The 16999-nt window shown below is 56.8% G+C and overlaps 2 protein-coding genes across 3 annotated transcripts in view; one reads left to right on the forward strand and one right to left on the reverse strand.

Moving 5' to 3' along the window:
• The first annotated feature begins 4796 nt into the window (after positions 1-4796).
• Positions 4797-13963, forward strand: BRI3 (brain protein I3). 2 transcript variants are annotated; one of them, XM_037813545.1, is made up of 4 exons: positions 4797-5059; positions 5207-5309; positions 13199-13247; positions 13397-13963. In XM_037813545.1, exons 1-4 carry the CDS (start codon positions 4921-4923, stop codon positions 13574-13576), a joined length of 471 nt encoding a protein of 156 aa, XP_037669473.1. In that variant the 5' UTR covers positions 4797-4920; the 3' UTR covers positions 13577-13963. The 2 variants fall into 2 exon arrangements, with proteins under 2 accessions (XP_037669473.1, XP_037669474.1); XM_037813546.1 differs by lacking the exon at positions 13199-13247 and having other exon boundaries at positions 4807-5059.
• Positions 13964-14549: 586 nt separating this feature from the next.
• BAIAP2L1 (BAR/IMD domain containing adaptor protein 2 like 1) overlaps positions 14550-16999 on the reverse strand; it is a 96722-nt gene continuing 94272 nt past the window's right edge. Inside the window, exon 14 of the mRNA XM_037813543.1 lies at positions 14550-16507. Coding sequence (XP_037669471.1) covers positions 16432-16507 — 76 coding nt within the window. The 3' untranslated portion in view covers positions 14550-16431. The remainder of the gene's footprint in view (positions 16508-16999) is intronic.

Consider the following 16999-nt stretch of genomic DNA (forward strand, 5'->3'; position numbering starts at 1 on the left):
CACCTCCTGTCTGCTTCCCATAAAGTTACATTTTAAGGTCAATTTACCCTTTTTCTCTTTGCTGGCTTACAAGACAAGAGGTTAAACATTAGCTGTCTAGGTCACGCAGACTTATGTGCACCAAAGATCTGCAGGCTCGTTTTGCTTAGGCCACGGGCTGCCACAGCGGCTTCTCCCCTTCCCTTTGCCCCTCAGCCGTGGTGGCCTTTCCCCTTCCCTCGGCCCCTCAGCCACAGTGGCCCTCCAGCCCTACTTGTCTCAGAAAGGAAGGGCTCTGTGCCAGCAGTCCTGACGCCTCGGTTTCCCCTGCTGCACTCTGGCCTGAAGGAGACCTGAGGTCCAGGCATCGCTGGCAAAATCGAATAATGGTTCCAAGGAGGGGGAGACCCAGAGGGTGGGCTGCAAGGGCTCGGAAAAAAACACAATGGGGGGTATCTCCAGAGCTCCCCTCCTGGCCAGAGGTGCCCTCTCCTTCTCAACTGGGGGGTGGCCACTTGCCTGTCACCAGATTCAGGACTCTGGTAAACGATTCACTTCAGGATGCACTTGGTTTCCCTCCACCATCTCGAATTCAGCAACAGCTAACAGGTTCCAAAGGGAAGTATCTTCGTCAAGCTGAACGCCCTTCACTGATATCCAACAGAAGATAGAAAAGTTGCAGCGGTCCATCATTTTTCTCACTTCTAATCACACAAAAAAGCCAGTTCAGGCGCATTTATTATCTTCATTGCCATCTTCCTGCCCTCGGGGCGCTCTTGGTTGGTTAAAACCAGGAATGGATTTCTGGAATGGTTGAGACATCTCTCTAGCTGGAAGGAGAGACACACTGCCACCGTCCAGTGGCCAGAGCTTGGTTCTGGAGGCAGAAGGACTGGGCTCGAGTCCTCACCGCCAGCCAAATGACCCTGGGCAAGTCGCCTTGAAGTCAGTGGAGCATTTACTGAGCACCTACTGTGTTCCTGGCACTGCACACAGAGAGGAGTGGTCCTGGCCTACGAGGAGTTTAGGGGCCCTGACTCGGTGGGGAGATGACAGTCCCCACCTGCAGTGGCTCCCGGGGCTCAGTGCACTGACAGGGTGTGCTCTGTGAACCGCTGCAGCCGGACCGAGCACACCAGGAGCAGGACGGTGTTGCCTTCTCCTCGCTGTCCACCGAGAAGAGGTGATTCTGGCCACCTGGAAGGTGGTGAGGTGAAAATGCCCCAAAAGAGCAATTATTGTTATAGATCTCCAAGGATGCTTGAAAGTCACTTGGTTAAGAAGGCCCGGTACAGATGGGTTACCTGACTCGCTCAAGTCTCATGGGGAATTGGTAGAACCATTTTTTGTTCCAACCACACCCCACTTCCGCCACTGCCTCCCTCAACAGGCAGACCTGACAGAAGTTTCCCTGGACTCCCCCCCCCACATCCCCCCATCAGGAAGCCTCAGAAAACACCTGGTTGCTCTGCAGGTGGCAGAGATAAAAGTGTTACAATTTTGCAGGTGGTTGCCACAAAAGACGTTGAGAGATAACTGGCTACATCTGTTAATACCAACAATTGCTTTTCAGGGGCTTTGAGTACAGCTGCTTGGAGATTTATTCAGCCAGAACCTTGCTATTCAGAAATTGCTTTTTGTTCTTGTGAGCATTGCTAGAAAACGTTGACTTAAACGGATGCTTTCTTTGTTTTGTTGTACGGCTGTGTTCTACCGGGCAGCATCATGTGGTAAAGAATGGAGGATGTGGTGTGGATTTTAATCTCTCTGTCCACCTATCTGTCAAGTGGGTGTGTGAACTAAGAGTTATCACATGACCCAGCCCGAGATAAATTTTTGTGTAGTACAGAAATGTTTGTATTTAATTTAGAAAATCAACACTTCTTGGTTTAGAAAACATTTGCCTAGTAGAACTGTAAGTGCGACAGGCATACCAAACTTAAAACTTAAAACTTTAAATGTTCACTTAAGCATTTCACTCATACAGCAAACACTTGCAATTGTAACTGGTGTTGGCCTTGGATTTTGAAGTTGTATTTGCTTTTCTTCCTTTGCCACAATCCCAGCCATGGGAGAGACTAGCTTCTTGGAAAAAAACAAACATTTAAGTGGTGTATAAAAGTGGTTAAAGAGCAGAATCCCGGCTCTGGAAACTGCATGGAAGAAGGTATGTTCTAGGGTATTTTCTGCGTTTTCTTCAATCGGAAGGCATCCCTGCGGCCGTGGTCCACGCCACCCGGCGGGCTGGTTCTGGATGGCCCCCCGATGGCGATGAGACCCTGGCAAAGTTAGGGAGCCTCTGGGCCCGCCTGCACCCGTGCCCCCGCGCCCCACCTCCCCTCCTGTGTCTGTGGGAAATGACCCCGGCCCCATGCCGACCCCCGCCCTCCTGAATCAGGCTTTCCTCTCTCCACCAGGGCGATCCCCTCTGTACCTTGAAAAACAAGCAAACAGACAAAAAGGTGGTTCCTCTGGTCTCTGCATTGACTCACATGTCACCTCCTCCACAAGGCCACTCTGACCACCGCTGGGAGCTGGCACCCTGTCCCCTGGGCGCCCCGCTGGACCATGCCCCGCCCCCAGCACTTCCCCAGCTCCCCCAGGCGGGGCCGCCCCCAGTGTGGTCCTTGGCTGCCTCCAGGCCCAGGGACTTGTCACCTGGGGGAATGGCTGCAGCTACCACGAGATGGTGTCGGACCTGTTGATACTTCCCAGGTTTCCCACCTTTTGTCAGGTGTGGTTTTGGGGTACAGGCGCCCCTCAGGTCAACATGGGCAAACGCCGCCCCCATCCTCTCCCCCAGGTGGCTCTCCTGAGCCCCACATCCAGGTGTTGGCACTGTCGACCTTCACCTGAGCCAGAAACCTGAGCCCTCCAGGGCCTCCCCGCCCTCTTAGCTCCATGCCCCTCCAGCTGTCACCAGGGCATAATGGGATCGTGAGGGGCTTGTGATGGGCTCTCACCTTCGTGCCTCTCCTCCCCCACAGCTGCCCACGCCCTTGGGCCTTGTTGCCCCTCGCTTGCAGGGTTCCAGCGCCCCACACTGATCCCCTGCTTCCTGTCGACCCTTACCCCGCTGCCAAAGTTAATTTCCTAATCTGCAAACCTGATGCTCCGGCTCCCCCATTTAAACTCTGTGCAGCCCCCAGTCCGGTCCTTACAGGTTCCGTGTCCACCTCTGGGCCTCCTGGAGACCCTTCCGGGGCTCACAGCCCTGGCACATCACGGCCGTTCTCCCTGCCGGGGCCACCCTTGCCATCGGGCCAGGCTTCAGCATGACCTGCATCCGAGAGTCCTCGGGCTGCCCAAGCAAGTGACCACAAACCAGTGGCTCACAAAGAAATGCCTTCTCCCCCAGTTCTAGAGGCCAGAGGTCTGAAATCAAGGAGTCGGCAGGGCCAGGCCCCCCAAAAGCTCCAGGAGAGAATCTGTCCTCACCCCTTCCAGCTTCCCAGGCTCCCAGCCATCCTTGGCTCGGATGCATTACCTTGGTCACCCGGCCGTCTTTGCACCATGTGTGTCACTGTTCAAGTTTCCCTCTCCCTGTACGGACACCAGTCACCACGTTTGGGGCCCGCCCTGCTCCAGGGTGACGCATCTTAACTTGATGGCGGAGGGGCTACCAATGTAAGGGCTTTTTAACGCCTTGGTTTTCAACTTTAAAATCTTCCTTTTTTTCAAGTTTTCTGGACAACCCAATAAGTGCTAGTATGAGAACATGCTTCCATGATGGAGATTGACAGAGCGGTCCTTGACATCAGGCGAGTTCAAGTCCAGGCTCTACCCTGTGTTCGCCTTGGTTAAGCCCCTCCCCTTTCCTGAGTCTCAGACTCTTCATGGGGTTGCCGGGAGGATGAGGGTAACGGACAAATGGCCAGTAAGCTCATGAACAGCTGCTCAACACCATTAGTCACGATGAGATACCAGCTCACCCCCACTAGGATGGCTGCTATTAAAAATACGAAAAATAAGTGTTGAGGATGCGGAGAAACTGGAACCCTTGTGCGTTGCTGGTGGGAATGTAAACTGATGCAGGAATTGTGGAAAAGTTTGGTGGTTCCTCGGAAAGTTAACGGTGGCATTACCACACAGCCCGGCAATCCTCCTCCAAGGTGCAAAAAAAAGCAGGGACTCTAGCAGGTAGTTGCACGTCGACGTCCCCAGCAGCTCTGTGCACAAGACCACAAGGGAAGCAACCCAAATGTCCACACACTGATGAATAGATCGAGGAAATACACAGCATCCATTCAACGGAATGCTTGGCAATAAAAAGGAATGACGCTCCGATCCCACGTGGCAACATGGAGGCGTCCTGAAGATGTCCTGCTGAGCGAAATAAGGCAGGTATCAGATTGTCTGATTTGAGGAATATGAAAAATCCAGAATATGAGCATTCATAGAAACAGTAGATTGCAGGTTGGGGTTGGGAGAGGACGGGGAGTTAGTGCTAATGTTTTACGGGGCAGAGTTTCTGGGATGATGGCAGCACAATGCAATGAATGGAATTAAAGTCACGGAACTGAATGCTCGAAAGTGGTTGAAATGGTAAATTGCATATTGTACATGTTACCACCATAAAATAAAAGAAAAAAACATAAGGAAGAAAGGCCAGTGCACCCGAGGACAGCGGGGGGACGTGCCTGCCACACGCCGCGGCTCGGGGTTTGGTGTCTAGGGTCTCCACCCGCGCAGGTGACCTCGCCCCTCGCGCGGCCGTCCAGGGCGCGTCTCCGCGGGCGCGTGGGGGGCGCGGGGCGCGGCCCCTTTAAGACGCCCGCCGGCCCCGCCCCCGGGCGGCGCACGTGACCCGGGTCTTGTGACTGGCCGGGAGGCGCGAGGGGAAGCCCGCGGCGCGCGCCTCGCAGAGGGGCCCCGCCCGCCGCCCGCGCGCCCCCGGGAGCAGCCCCCGGGAGGAGCCGCCGCCGGGCCGGGCCGCCCGCCATGGCCCACAAGCCGCTGCTGCAGGAGCGGCCCCCCGCCTACAGCCTGGAGGCCGGCCGGGGCGACTGCGCGTGCGGCCCGCGCGGCTACGGGGCCATCCCCAGCGCCCCGCCGCCGCCCTGCCCCTACCTCGTCGCAGGTGGGCCGGGGCCGCCCCTCACCCCGGGGACTGTCCCGCAGCGCCCGCCGGGGAGGGGGCACGGGGGGAGGGGCGGGGGCCGCACCCCCACTGCTGGCGCTGAGCCCCTCCCCCCGCCCCTTTCTGACCCGCCCCCTCCCCCCCCAGGGATACCCACCCCCCACCCCAGGGTCTACAGCATCCACGGCCGGCACGTCACCCGCTACCCGGCCAACTCCATCGTGGTGGTCGGAGGCTGCCCGGTCTGCAGGTACGTGGGGCACCTGGGTGGGGGCAGCGTGGAGTCGAGCCCTTGGGTCGTTTGGACGTATCTGGGGGGCAGAGAGGGGAGAGCGGGTTCCCTCTCCCGGGGACTGGAGATGTGCTGCTCGGGGCGTCAGTCCCAAGTGAGTGGGGTGCTGGAGCGTTCCTCGGAGTAGCAGCTTTTCCTCCCCATTTCCAGGGCCTGCAGGGAGTCGAGTTCATTTCTTTCCTTCCTCCAGTTGTCTCAAGTTCACTCCGAGTTGACTCTTCAGGGTGTGGGAGGGGGCAGCTTGGAGGGCGGCGGCAGCCGGGCCGTGGCCAGTGTGTCCGGGGGCAGGAGCAGGACGGGCTGCTGTGGCCCAGGCAGGGCCCACGTCCGGGTGCAGGATGGAAACCCGCGGTTCCCGGTCTGGGGCAGGCTTTTCAGAGCTTCAGGTGGAGCTTGTGTGTCCGCGTCCCTAGGGCCCGAGGCCACCCAGGCACGTGTAGGTCTGGAGGATGCACATTGAGATAAGACTTGCTCCCTGCCCTGGGGGAGGTGGGACGCCGAGAAAGTTTCGGAATTCCAGGCAGCCTCGGCTAGCGCTCTCAGCCCTGTCTGGGAGGAAGACGTTGAAGTCTCTGAGTCCAAATTAAGAAACCCTGATTTAGACCTAATCTCAAAAGGTGTCTGTAGAGACGCGGAAGGGAACGATCTCCGAGTCCCGAGTGGCAGGCGGTGGGAGGACAGGGCTTGAGGAGAGAGGGCGCTGCAGAGACGGGCCCAGAGCCGGGGGCCCTGGAGCCAACCGCGAGTCTAGGAAGGGGTCTGGGGGCAGGTGCGAGCCTCTGGGGCTACCCGCCTGGGAACCCCATTCGCAAACCCGCTCCGGGCTGTAGCGTATCCCCACAGGAGCTGGGGCATGTGAACGGCGGGGTCCTGGGGAGGGACGCTCTTTTGAGGGGGTCAGAGCTGTTTGGGTTTGAAGGCGTCTGGAGAAGTGGGGTCAGGGATGGAGTGCTTGGCCCTGAGCTGACGGGGCGCCCCTTGATCGGGGTGGGGCAAGGTCAGGGCTGGGTCCCCTGGGAGGCCTTCGGGGAAGGTTGCCAGAAGCCGTAGGGGACGACCCCTCTGCATTCGTCCCCGAGGCCAGTCCTGGGTGCTCCAGGCCGGCCCTCCTGCCCCTCCCGCCCCCTCTCGGCCCAGCTGGAGGTGTTCAAGGTCCTTTTTGTCGGGGGTGGGGCTTCAAGTGCTCCCTCAGCTGTAGGGAGGGGGGTGGGGAGCAGGAAGGCGGGGGGAGCAGAGGGGCGCCCCAGCCGGGACCCTCCACCTGCCAGCTGGGGGTGGGAGGGCGGGGAGGGAGGCTCATGGCCCGGAAGGGGGCCTGGGGGAGCTGCTGGCTGCCGTGGGGAGCACCTCCCTAGGCGGGACCTGTGTCCTGTAGGACATCCGGGGGGACAGGTCCTGGGCTCCCCGCTGCCGGAAGGCTGGGGCTGGGGGCTCCGTCATGGAGCAGGCTCCTCCCCTTTCAGACCACCGCCCTCTCTCTTTCTGTGGGCAGTGGGTGGCCCAGGGGTCCCCTAAGAGAGGCTTGGGGCTTCCAGGTCCTTTAGCCGAGTTGAGATGACAGCAGGTACCCGCTGCCCCCCACTCTGTCTCGGGATCGGGAGGCAGGTGGCAGGTGGGGCCCCCGGCACTTTGGTGCTTGACCCCGGTGTCCCTGCTTCCCGCCCGCAGTGCTCCCCGCTGGGGAAGCGGGCGCCGACAGGCCTCTCAGCCTCCCCGTTGGGCAGGGCTTGGGTCGGGGAGCGGGGTGTGGGGGCCTTTAGGAGCTGCCTCTGGCTTGGGGCCCCTCGCTGGAGGACAGTCACACCAGCTACCGCAGCCTCTTGGGCTCAGGAGACAGGCACACGCCCCCCCGCCCCAGGCCCAGCCGCAGACTGCCCGTCCCTCCCGGCGGCTTGGCAGGAGCGGGCAGCAGCCACACGCCTGTGCTCCCGCCGAGCGGGCTTTGGCACAAGAGGCCGCCCCACCCAGCCTCCCGAAGCGGCCTGGTTCCAGCCTCCTTTTCTAGCTGTTGACGGGAGAGCGTTCCCGGCCCCGGCGGGGGGCAGGTGGGCCCCGTGCCCCGTGGACCCCTGCCAGACGGGTCTGGCCTCGGTGCCACCCTGGAGTCTGGGTGTGCTGGGTGCTCCTCTCTGAAGGTGGGTGTGTGGGGGGTCCCCAGGTGCAGAGGAGGTGCCGAGCCCCGTGGGTCGGTGCAGAGCCGTGCCCTGTGCTGGGGCGGGGCCCACACCTGCCGGGCGGACCAGCCAGTAGGGCGCCCTGGGACCTTGGCTGGGGTGATCATCGGTTATTGCGTTTTGGGGTGTGGAGTCGAGAAGTTGATGAGGAAACTGAAGGAACAAGCAGAGAGATGAAATCAGGAAAGAGTGGGGTCCAGGAAGCCAAGAGGAAGATTCCAGAAGCAGCTGTCAAGGTCAGGGGCTGCCCTGAGGTCAGGGCAGAGATTGTGGGAGTGGCGCAGTGGTCAGCGTGGAGGGGCTGTGACCTTGGGGCAGAAGGCAGGGTGCTGAGGGCGAGGAGGGCACGTGGGGTGGCATGTGCTGGGGAGGAGTCGTCGGAGCTTGGGGCTCAGGGTGGGGGGACTGTGTGGTGGGCCTGGCTCCTCCCACACCCCTGGGGTCCCCAGGTTTGGGGAATGGGCCAGGGGAGCTGGCTGTGTCTGGCCTGGGATGGGTCTGGCTGCCCGTCCCACCCCCAGCCCTGTGGGTGCCCAGTGTGGGGACAGACCGGGTACCAGTGCATGCCTGGGCCATCTGCGCTCCGTGCGGCTGCGTTCCCAGGCCAGGCCTTCTCTCGTGGGCTCGCGGCCCCTTCCCAGGGGGCTGGGGCTGCTGTGGCTTGCTGGCTCTTCAGGGACACTTGGGGCCGAGCCCGGGCCCACACTGGGTCTTGACTGGTCAGTCCCCTGGCCGGGCCTGAGGTCACCATGTGGCAGTGCTGGCCCAGACGTGCCCCTGGGGTGCTGCCTGACCCCTGGTGGGCCTGGAGAACCGTCTCCCAAACCAGGCAGCGCCCTCACTGCATGGGGGCCTTTTGGGGCAGCGGAGGGCAGAGCAGCAGGGGGGTCAGGCCGGGCTTGGTCTCTGGGGGCTGCAGGCTGGCTGGGGTGGGGTTGGCTCCAGCTGGCGACAGGAAGACTTCTCTGTCCCTTTCCCTGGGGAAGCGCGTTCTTCCAGTGAGGGATGGTCTGGGGGCTGCTCCCTGAGGCCCCCCGGGCTTGGGAGAAATGGGGGCCCGAGGGTGTGCTGGGGCTGGGATGAGCAGGCGCTTCCCCACGGCTGCCGTGCTCACTGTGGGGTCCCCTCGGGGCGGGGGATTCTCCCCTCCTCGTGCGCCAGCCCCCACCGACCTGGCCCCAGATCTCAGCTGCGCCACCCCCGGCTGTGTGGCTTAGGCAAGGCTCTCGCCCACTCTGGGCTCCGGGATGGCTCTTGGCTGCGGCCGGCTCCACCCCGCCCCAGGGCCAGCTCACGGCGGCCCCAGCCTCCTCTGCCCCGGGTGTGACGGGGTGCCCCACGCAGGCAGGCCCCTCGTAACCTTGCTCACCCTGGAATCCCTCCCAGGGCCCTTTTCTCTGTAGGTTAGAGGCAGGATGAGTCAGTTCCCTAATTTCCTCAGCTGCCGTCCCCCGGCCCCATGACCTGTCCCGATTGCTCAAGCACGGGGAGGGCGGCTGCAGCCACAGAGTTCTCGACGCTGCGGGCTCAGTTTGGGCTCTGAGCCAGCTGATGAAGAGCTGAAACTTGTCCCGAGCCGACTTTTTCGTGTGTGGAGTGGAAGCGAAGGCCCGGCCGGCGGGGCCAGGCTGGCAGGGGTCTCCGCAGCCCGTTCTCCTTCCAGGGGTCTGAGTCCCTGGGGCCCTCCTGCTGCCTGCGCTGAAGCCTGAAGTTTGGGAGTCAGGACGGGCCTGGAGGCCGGAAGGTTCTCCATTCACAGGCGCCGGCCCCCTGGTAGGTCTGGGCAGGGCCAGCTCTGCACCTCGTGACCGTTGCAGCAAGTGGGTGCCCTGTGACACGAAGGGCCATGCCCCGCTTCAGGTCACACGTCACTGGCCAGCGAGTTGCAGACGTACCCCGGAGTTCTGGGGAAGGGGGCGTGGACTCGGGGTGTAGCACGTTGCTGCAGGATTGTGCCCGGCTCAGTGTGCCTGGAGCGTTTCCAGTCTGGATGTCCCTGGGCAGATGCCCACCTGGCCACGGGTCACGGGTGTGCTCTCTTTGGAGGATGATCCCGGGGTTCCGGCTCAGACTCCGGGTGCTGGGAGGGGTCCGAGCACTGTGACCTGGGGCAACCTGGGAAACTTCATCACTCTTCCAGTGACACTTGGGGGTAAGTGGGACCTCGGCTGGGAGCTTGGGGGACCTAAAGCAAAAAGTGTGTGTGGGTGGGGTGTTTCCTGGCTTCTAGGAGGCCGTTTGCCCTCAGCTCCATTCTCCTCTGCAAGTTCTCAGAGCAGCTGCAGAGGCCGGGGAGGTGAGGGGCGGCCGGGCCTTGGAAGGAGGGTTGGTGGGCACTGTCCCCTGCACCGAAGGAAGGGGCAGGCGGGCTGCCACCCTGGACTCCTGACCCGAAGGACAGCAGCACCCTGCAGATGGTGGTTCTTTCCGATGGACCTCAGCACAGCCTCTGGCGCCAGGGGCTTGTGCCGCTCCGCACCCCGAGGCACCTGGGCCCCAGGGCAGGAGTGGGCCTGGCCCAGCCTCTCCCGGGGCAGCTCCTGCTGGGGCCCCACTGGCTTCGCCCCTTAACCGTGTTGACCTTGACGTGAGGTGAGTGGGTGTCCGGCTGGGTCAGGGCTCACCAGGCAGCCTCTCTCCCTGGCCTCCTCGGCCCCTGGGGACTCCCGGCTCCACTGCACACTGGAGGGGCTGCTGGGAGAGGCCTGGCGGGACCCTGGTGACCGGGGCCCACCTGCCCTCTGGCTTCTCTCTCGAGGGGTCCAGGCTGAGGCCTCGTGCCCTTTTTTGGGGGGTGGGGGCTTTAACCACATTTAAGTGCGCATTCAGAATGAATTCCATTCAGCACTGTGTTCCCGTCACCACCGTCGTCCCCCCAAACAGAACTTCTGCCCATTGAGCAGCGACTCCCCGCAGCCCGGGAACCTCTGGTCCACTTCCTGTCTCTGACTGGCTGGGTTGCATCCCCTTTACGGATAGGCCGTGTTGTCCTTCTCCGTCATCTGTGATGGGCGTGGGTGGCTTCCAGGCCTCAGCTCTGGTGAACCTGGGCGCACAAGCATCTGGGAGCAGCTTTCAGTTCCTTCCGTGACACCTGCAGTGGGATTGCTGGGTCACGCGGCAGTTCTGCGCTTAATTCTCTTTTTTTCCATTTCTCTAATGGCTAATGGTGTTGAACGTTTCTTCACATGTTGGTAATTTGTATATCTGCTTTGGAGAAATGTCTATTTGTCCTTTGTCCATTTTTTTTATCGGAGCACTTGTAGCTTTACAGAAAAATCATGCGGAAAGTACAGAATTCTCATGTATCTCCCCTCACAGTTTCCCGTATTAACTTTGCATTAATGTAGTGCCTTTGTTATAATTGATGAAATGGCAGTATTAGAATTAGGCTATGAACTTTTGCCCACTGTTTACATTTGGGTTTACTCTGTGTTGTACAGTTCTGTGGTTTTTTGTGTGTGTGTGTGTGTGTGTGTGTGTGTGGTAATTTCCATAAAACAAACTTTCTCTTTTTCATCCCTTTTCAAATGTATAATTCAGTAGTGTCAGTTACATTCCCAGAGTTGTCCTCCATCACTTCCCATCACCTCAGAAAGAAACTCTACCAAGTCCTGGCCCCTGGTAACTCGTCTTCTAGTTTCTGACTCTGAATTTGTATATTTTCATTATTTCATATATGTGAGATCATACAATATTTGCCCTTTTGTGTCTGGCTTTTTTGCTTAACCTGATGTCTTCAGATTACTCCATATTGTTGCATTTATCAGAACTTTGTTCTTTACGGCTAAATTGTGCTCTGTTGCATGGATAGACCACGTTTATCTGTCATCTGCCGGTGGGCACTTGGGTTGCTTCCTACCTTCTGGCTGTTGATAATGCTGCCGTGGACATCAATGTGAGCGGGATGTTCGGGTCACTGCTTTTAGTTCTTTCGAAATCCCCTAGAAGTGGGATTGCCAGGTCATATGGTAATTCTGTATTTAACTTTCTGGAGGACTGCCATACTCTTCACAGCAGCTGCTCTGTTTTACATTCCCACCGGTGGGACACAAGGGTTCCCATCTCTCCGCATCCTCCCCAGCACTGTTTTTTTTTTTTTTTTAATAGTAGCCATTCCAGTGGGTGTGAAGTGGTATCTCATTGTGGTTCTGAATTGCACTTCCCTGATGATCACTGAGGCTGAGCCTTTTTTCATGTATTTTTTTGCTGTTTCATATTTTTGTTGTTGAAATGTCTGAGTCTTACTCCTTTTTACAATTGGGTTTTTTGTTGCACGTAGGAGTCCTTTCTCTATCCCTTGCCTGTGTTTAAACTGGGCTGCCCAACGGACGGGTTTTCACAGGCTGCTGTGCCCCACAGCCTGGGTGCGGGGTGGTGGCCGGGGTCACGTCCAAGTGGGGCTAGGTGAGGTGCAGCAGGATCGTGGGTGGATTTTGAATGCAGATCTGAAAAGATCTGGCAACATCATGGATATGGGGTATGAGAAAAAGAGGAGTCCCGTCACACCGCACGTTCCCACCTGAGCAGCCTGCATAGCTCTCGAGGGAGCGCCACACTGCTCTCCGTCCTGGAGTCGGCTCACTCTCGCCCCTGCGCTCTCACGGACAGTCCAGACAGAACGTGCAAGTGAGTGCCTCTCGGGAGTTCAGCTCTGGGTGGAACATTCCTGTGTGCACCAGGAGGAAACAGGAAAGCAGAGCCTCGGGGTGCTCCTAAGCTCCCGTTAGTGGTCTCAGCAAGGCCGGAGTGGGGTTGCCCGTGGGGAGGACACGGCTCCCGTGAAGTGGATGCTGTCAGCACAAGCCCTGGCTGGGAGGATGTGGGGTGTTGGCATCTGCTGGTGGGCAGAGCAGGTGCTCCCAGCCTTGTCTGCCTGGTGTGGGGACACGGCTGGTGGCTCAGGTCCTGGGGCAGGGTGTGGTGCTCAGTGCGGCTGGCGGGAGGCGGCCTGCTGGGCCTGGGCTGGGCTGGGACAGGATGGCCTTTGGAGTATTTAAAAGAGGACACCTCTTACACGACTTCTGTAACTAGTCCACACAAACATTGGCAATTTTCTTTGACACAAATCAGCTTTTCTTAGACGAGGGTCTCCCTGTGTGTGCTTGCCTGGCTGATGCGTGCACCCGCTGGGCGGGTGGCGGCATGGCTCCTTCCTGCAGGCCCTTCTGAGCCAACGCTGTATTTCCCCCAATTGCCTCATTAAAGAACGCCCCCCCCCCCCTTTTTTCTGCAGAGCTGATCAGGGAAGTAGTGTTTCAGGACAAATGCTTTGGAGATCCTGCTAGAATGTATTCCTTTTAGGATTGGTTTTGGTTTCAGGTAACTCCCTCCTGGGCGGGTTGGCAGGAGTTGAGTTGAGTATGAGGCGTTAGGGGAAGCCTTGAGCTTAAACTTCGAGATAAGTGGTCGTCTAGACACTGTGAATGGGCTGATTTTAATCTTTCACCAAAACACAACAATGAAAACCCTAAACTCTACTTCATCAATTTCTTTAGGAATTAGAAAGCTGAAACTTTTCCTTCCTTTTTGGAAGTGAGTTCTTAGCCTTGTGTACCAACATTGAAAAAATACCTTCACATGCCTTGAGCTTTTTGGTCTTGAGTTTCTTCAGAGATGCAGGAAACTTTGAGTTACCAGCATACGCTTCTGGTTTCTCCTTACTCTTGGCAGATTAGTGGCGAGGACTCCGCTTTTACACGTGCTGAGTAGTAACTTGCAGGTGATTTCTCTTCCCCCTTTTCACATTTTGTATGTGGCTGCCAAGGAGGGGTAGTCCGCCCTCCCTCCAGCCGGCTCGTGGGGGCGGGCGTCTCCCGGGGGCCAGCCTGGGGCCCCTGGGCTAACTGTCCCTCTGGCTCTCTCCCACAGAGTCGGGGTTCTGGAGGACTCCTTCACCTTCCTGGGCATCTTCCTGGCCATCATCCTCTTCCCCTTTGGATTCATCTGCTGTTTTGCCTTGAGGAAGCGAAGATGCCCCAACTGTGGAGCAAACTTTGCTTAAAGGGAACAATACACCGAGCTTTCCTACACTCAGTTATCTTTTTCTAATGTAAATGTCGTGTACAATAGCTTTATTTGATTAAGCTTCAGGACTGTTTTGTAAAGTGCGGTGGGCTAGATCGGTGGGCTAGATCGGCGTTTGCGGGCAGGGGGAGGTTACAGAGCACGGACACATGGGGACGCACGCGCTCCCAAAGTTAATGACAACTCAGTAAAGCGCTGCTTTTATTTTTTGCAGTCTTCAATTTGAGAAAGGTGAGAGAGACTTTTAATAAAGGAGATTCATACCATTGTTTACCTGGTTCTGCTCATTCGGTGTTTGTACGCTGCCAGGTGCATAAAAAAGATTTTGTTACGGAAAACCTCTATGAAAGCAGACACACACGTCCCTTGCCATTATACAGTTTTAAAAATAAAACTTCCTTGTCACTTCAACTGTCTGAATGACCTAAAAAATTACTCAGGAATAATGTGTGTCGATAGGACTTTAATGTGAATGTAACTGCTTTAGCAGAAAGATGAGCTGTTTTTTTTTTCAAGAACCCTTGTGTTCAACTAGTTTTTTTTTTTTAATGTACACTAAATATGTGGACAACACACCAAATTCACATGAACCACATTTTTGAGACCTTCCCTGTCCTCGTGTCTTCCTGGAGTAGAAGCACGTTTCCCTGCGTGAGTTCCCTGGGTCACACGCTGTGGTGAGGTCAGGAGCTGGAGACAGGATTCACCCAACGTTTCTAAAGCCCCACGAAAGACACCTGCTTCACATCGAGCCAGCGTCTCCCAAAGGTGCTTGAGCTCGAGCTCCGGGCTTTTATAGAAGACCCAGCAGAATCAACCACCAGACCACAGCATGACCCGACGTGAAGGCTGGCCGTGCTGTTTGCACCCGGAGGAGCCGGCCCTTCCCGAGACTACATCCCACTTCCCTCCCGCCCACCTCCAGGGTGACCTGCGTGGGCTCTGGCCCAGCCAAGAATGACCTAAAATTTCTCAATTCCAGTTCATGAAAGTATGCTTGTTTTCAGGTTATCTTTTATTACAATTGAAGGTAACACCTTGACATTTACAGAACACGCGACTTAGTGCCAAGAACCTGAAGATGCACACTCCGTCCTGGGGGAGGCCGGCAGACAGGTGGCCACTGTGGCTCCATTTTGTGAAGACATAAACTGGGATTAATTGGCCCGTGTGAGTCTGTAAATGGAATCTGATAATCCCAGGGCCTACTTTCATACACCTCCAATGAAGCCAGAGCCCAAACAGTGGAGCTCTGAAGGGCAGGGTGGGGTGTACACCCCTCCCCCCACCTTCTCCCTTGACACACTGGCCAAACCCACGTCTCCCTGCCGAGCATTGAAGACAACGGGTTCTCTTATCCCCTAAGTGGCAGAGGGGCACTCACTGGGGCATCCTCCTCCTTTGAGACGGGTGGTGCTGCCTGACAAGCTGCGTTTAGCATGACGCAAACTTGCGGTCCTGGGGTGGCGTTAACGCAGTCCTGTGTCGTCAGCCCTTGGGCAGTTGGCAACATTGCTCCACCCTGCAGGAAGGAGCCAGGCCCAGGAGCCTGAAGTGCCACACACTCACCATGGCTACCAGCATTTGACCTTGACCAATTTCAAGCTCACAGGAAAGCAGTACATTTATGGTGACACCAAAGAGCTGTGACAAGCAACAAGCAGGTCACGGCCAACCCCCACCCCCGAATGGCCTGGGTGAATTTTACTCCTGATTCTCCACTCCGTCCCCAGTGGGGTATCCCCAGGCTTCCATGTCTCCCTGCTATGCTTCCTCCTCCCCAGATACTCCTCGGGCTGAAGACACTCCTCAGCACCCGTGGCAGCCAGGGGGAGCCCGGGGAGGCCTGGCGACCTCAGGGCAGAGACTGCTAGTGTGCAGTGACCAGCGACTGCCTCGGCTGAGACCCAGGCTCCCGGAGGATGTGTGGGCTTCACCAGCACTGCTGGCGGGTCAGTACCTGGTTCAGAAATGGGGAGATGTGGCCCCACAAGATTTGAGAGTAGGTTAGTGACAGAGGCAGCTCTGGTCCTCACCTTGGCGACAGCGCCCTGGTCTCTACACATGGAGTCCTCGGTCATGCCCACTCCTGGAGCTGGGCCAGCACACGCGTGGCCTAGCGTGCAGCAAGGCTGGCGGTGGTGTGACACAAGTGGGCCAGCCCAGGTGGAACCTTAGCTACCCAATGCAGTTGCTCTTGGAAATTATTTAAGTACTAAATATCATGGCTGTGAGGACAGGCAAAATGCCTCAGCATTTTACAGCCAAGTCTAAATTGCAGGAAAGCTTGGGATTTCTCCATCTGGGGTAGCTCTACGTTTGATTAAACAAAAAATAATTTTTAAGTTAAAATTATTAAATTTTACATAATATTTTCATAATTTATATTACTTAAGATTATGATTTGCATGCTAAGATGCAAATTTCCACAATATTTTTCTTTAGATAAACATTGTAATGCTACATGCTTAATAAAATTAACTATGGTCTCACTTGCATTCAGGTGCAAAAAGCCAGTCATTAAAGCACATTTATCCCTTATTCTGGCTCTTTAAAAAAATATATAAAATCATGGGCTATTAAAAAAAAAATGACACAGTAATGTTTGGGACTGAGTTTAGTTAAACAGAAAAAGAAGAAAATATTTTAAATGACTGAGTTGAGTTAGTCACTAAACTATTATTAATTTTATCTTAAAGACAGAAATGTGTAAACCATACTGTGTTAAATTGAGAAAATGCACCCATTTGCTCAGTTTGAATCCACTTACAATCAGGCACCGTTTGGTAAAGCTTTGCACATATTAAACAATATATCCTATCATTTTGAAAGTGGGAATTTAACATTGGAGGAAAAAGAAGAGCTCCTTTGCCGCCTTCTCACTGGATGACTGGTGCTGATCGATCATTTGTCACTGTCCTTCGGAGTTTCACAGTAGCAAAGGGATTTTCTCCACTGTGAGGGGAAAAAAAGTTCTGCAGAATTACTACGAGACAGGATGTGATTTTAAAAGAGCTAACCACAACTCTCCTTGCACAGCTTACCACCTGTCCACTGTGTAAATTCCTGACAGCATTTTCTGAGTAAGCAAGTTCTACTCTGGCAGTTGTCTTCACTACCTACAGAGCCTGTCTGACAGTGAGAGCCCACTTCTGGTCCTTCATGGGGGGAGGGTCCCATGGGAGAGCCGCTCTGGGACAGGGCCTGGATTAAGTCACCCAGCATGGCCTGGGACAGGGAGACCCTCCCTGCTCTGGGTCCAGCCAGATGCCGGCTGCCCCCACAAGCCCTGCTCCCCGGGGCTCTCTGAAGCAGGGCATGGAGAACAAGGCGGCTGCACCCTCTCTGACCTCAGGCATGAGGACTCTCAGCGCTCGGCCTTCTGGGGCTCCCAGCTGCCCCCTGACACACCCATTCACCCACTCAGAGGAGCTGAACGCGGAAGAC

This window comes from Choloepus didactylus, chromosome 21, assembly GCF_015220235.1.
Source record: "Choloepus didactylus isolate mChoDid1 chromosome 21, mChoDid1.pri, whole genome shotgun sequence".
Lineage (NCBI taxonomy): Eukaryota > Metazoa > Chordata > Mammalia > Pilosa > Megalonychidae > Choloepus > Choloepus didactylus.

Bases quoted from the DNA above. Each gene is read 5' to 3' on its own strand.
- BRI3 (XM_037813545.1), top strand. From the start codon at position 4,921: ATGGCCCACAAGCCGCTGCTGCAGGAGCGGCCCCCCGCCTACAGCCTG. The intron at 5,060-5,206 runs GTGGGCCGGGGC...CTCCCCCCCCAG, and splicing joins CTGCCCCTACCTCGTCGCAG to GGATACCCACCCCCCACCCC. The intron at 13,248-13,396 runs GTGATTTCTCTT...TCTCTCCCACAG, and splicing joins TGCTGAGTAGTAACTTGCAG to AGTCGGGGTTCTGGAGGACT.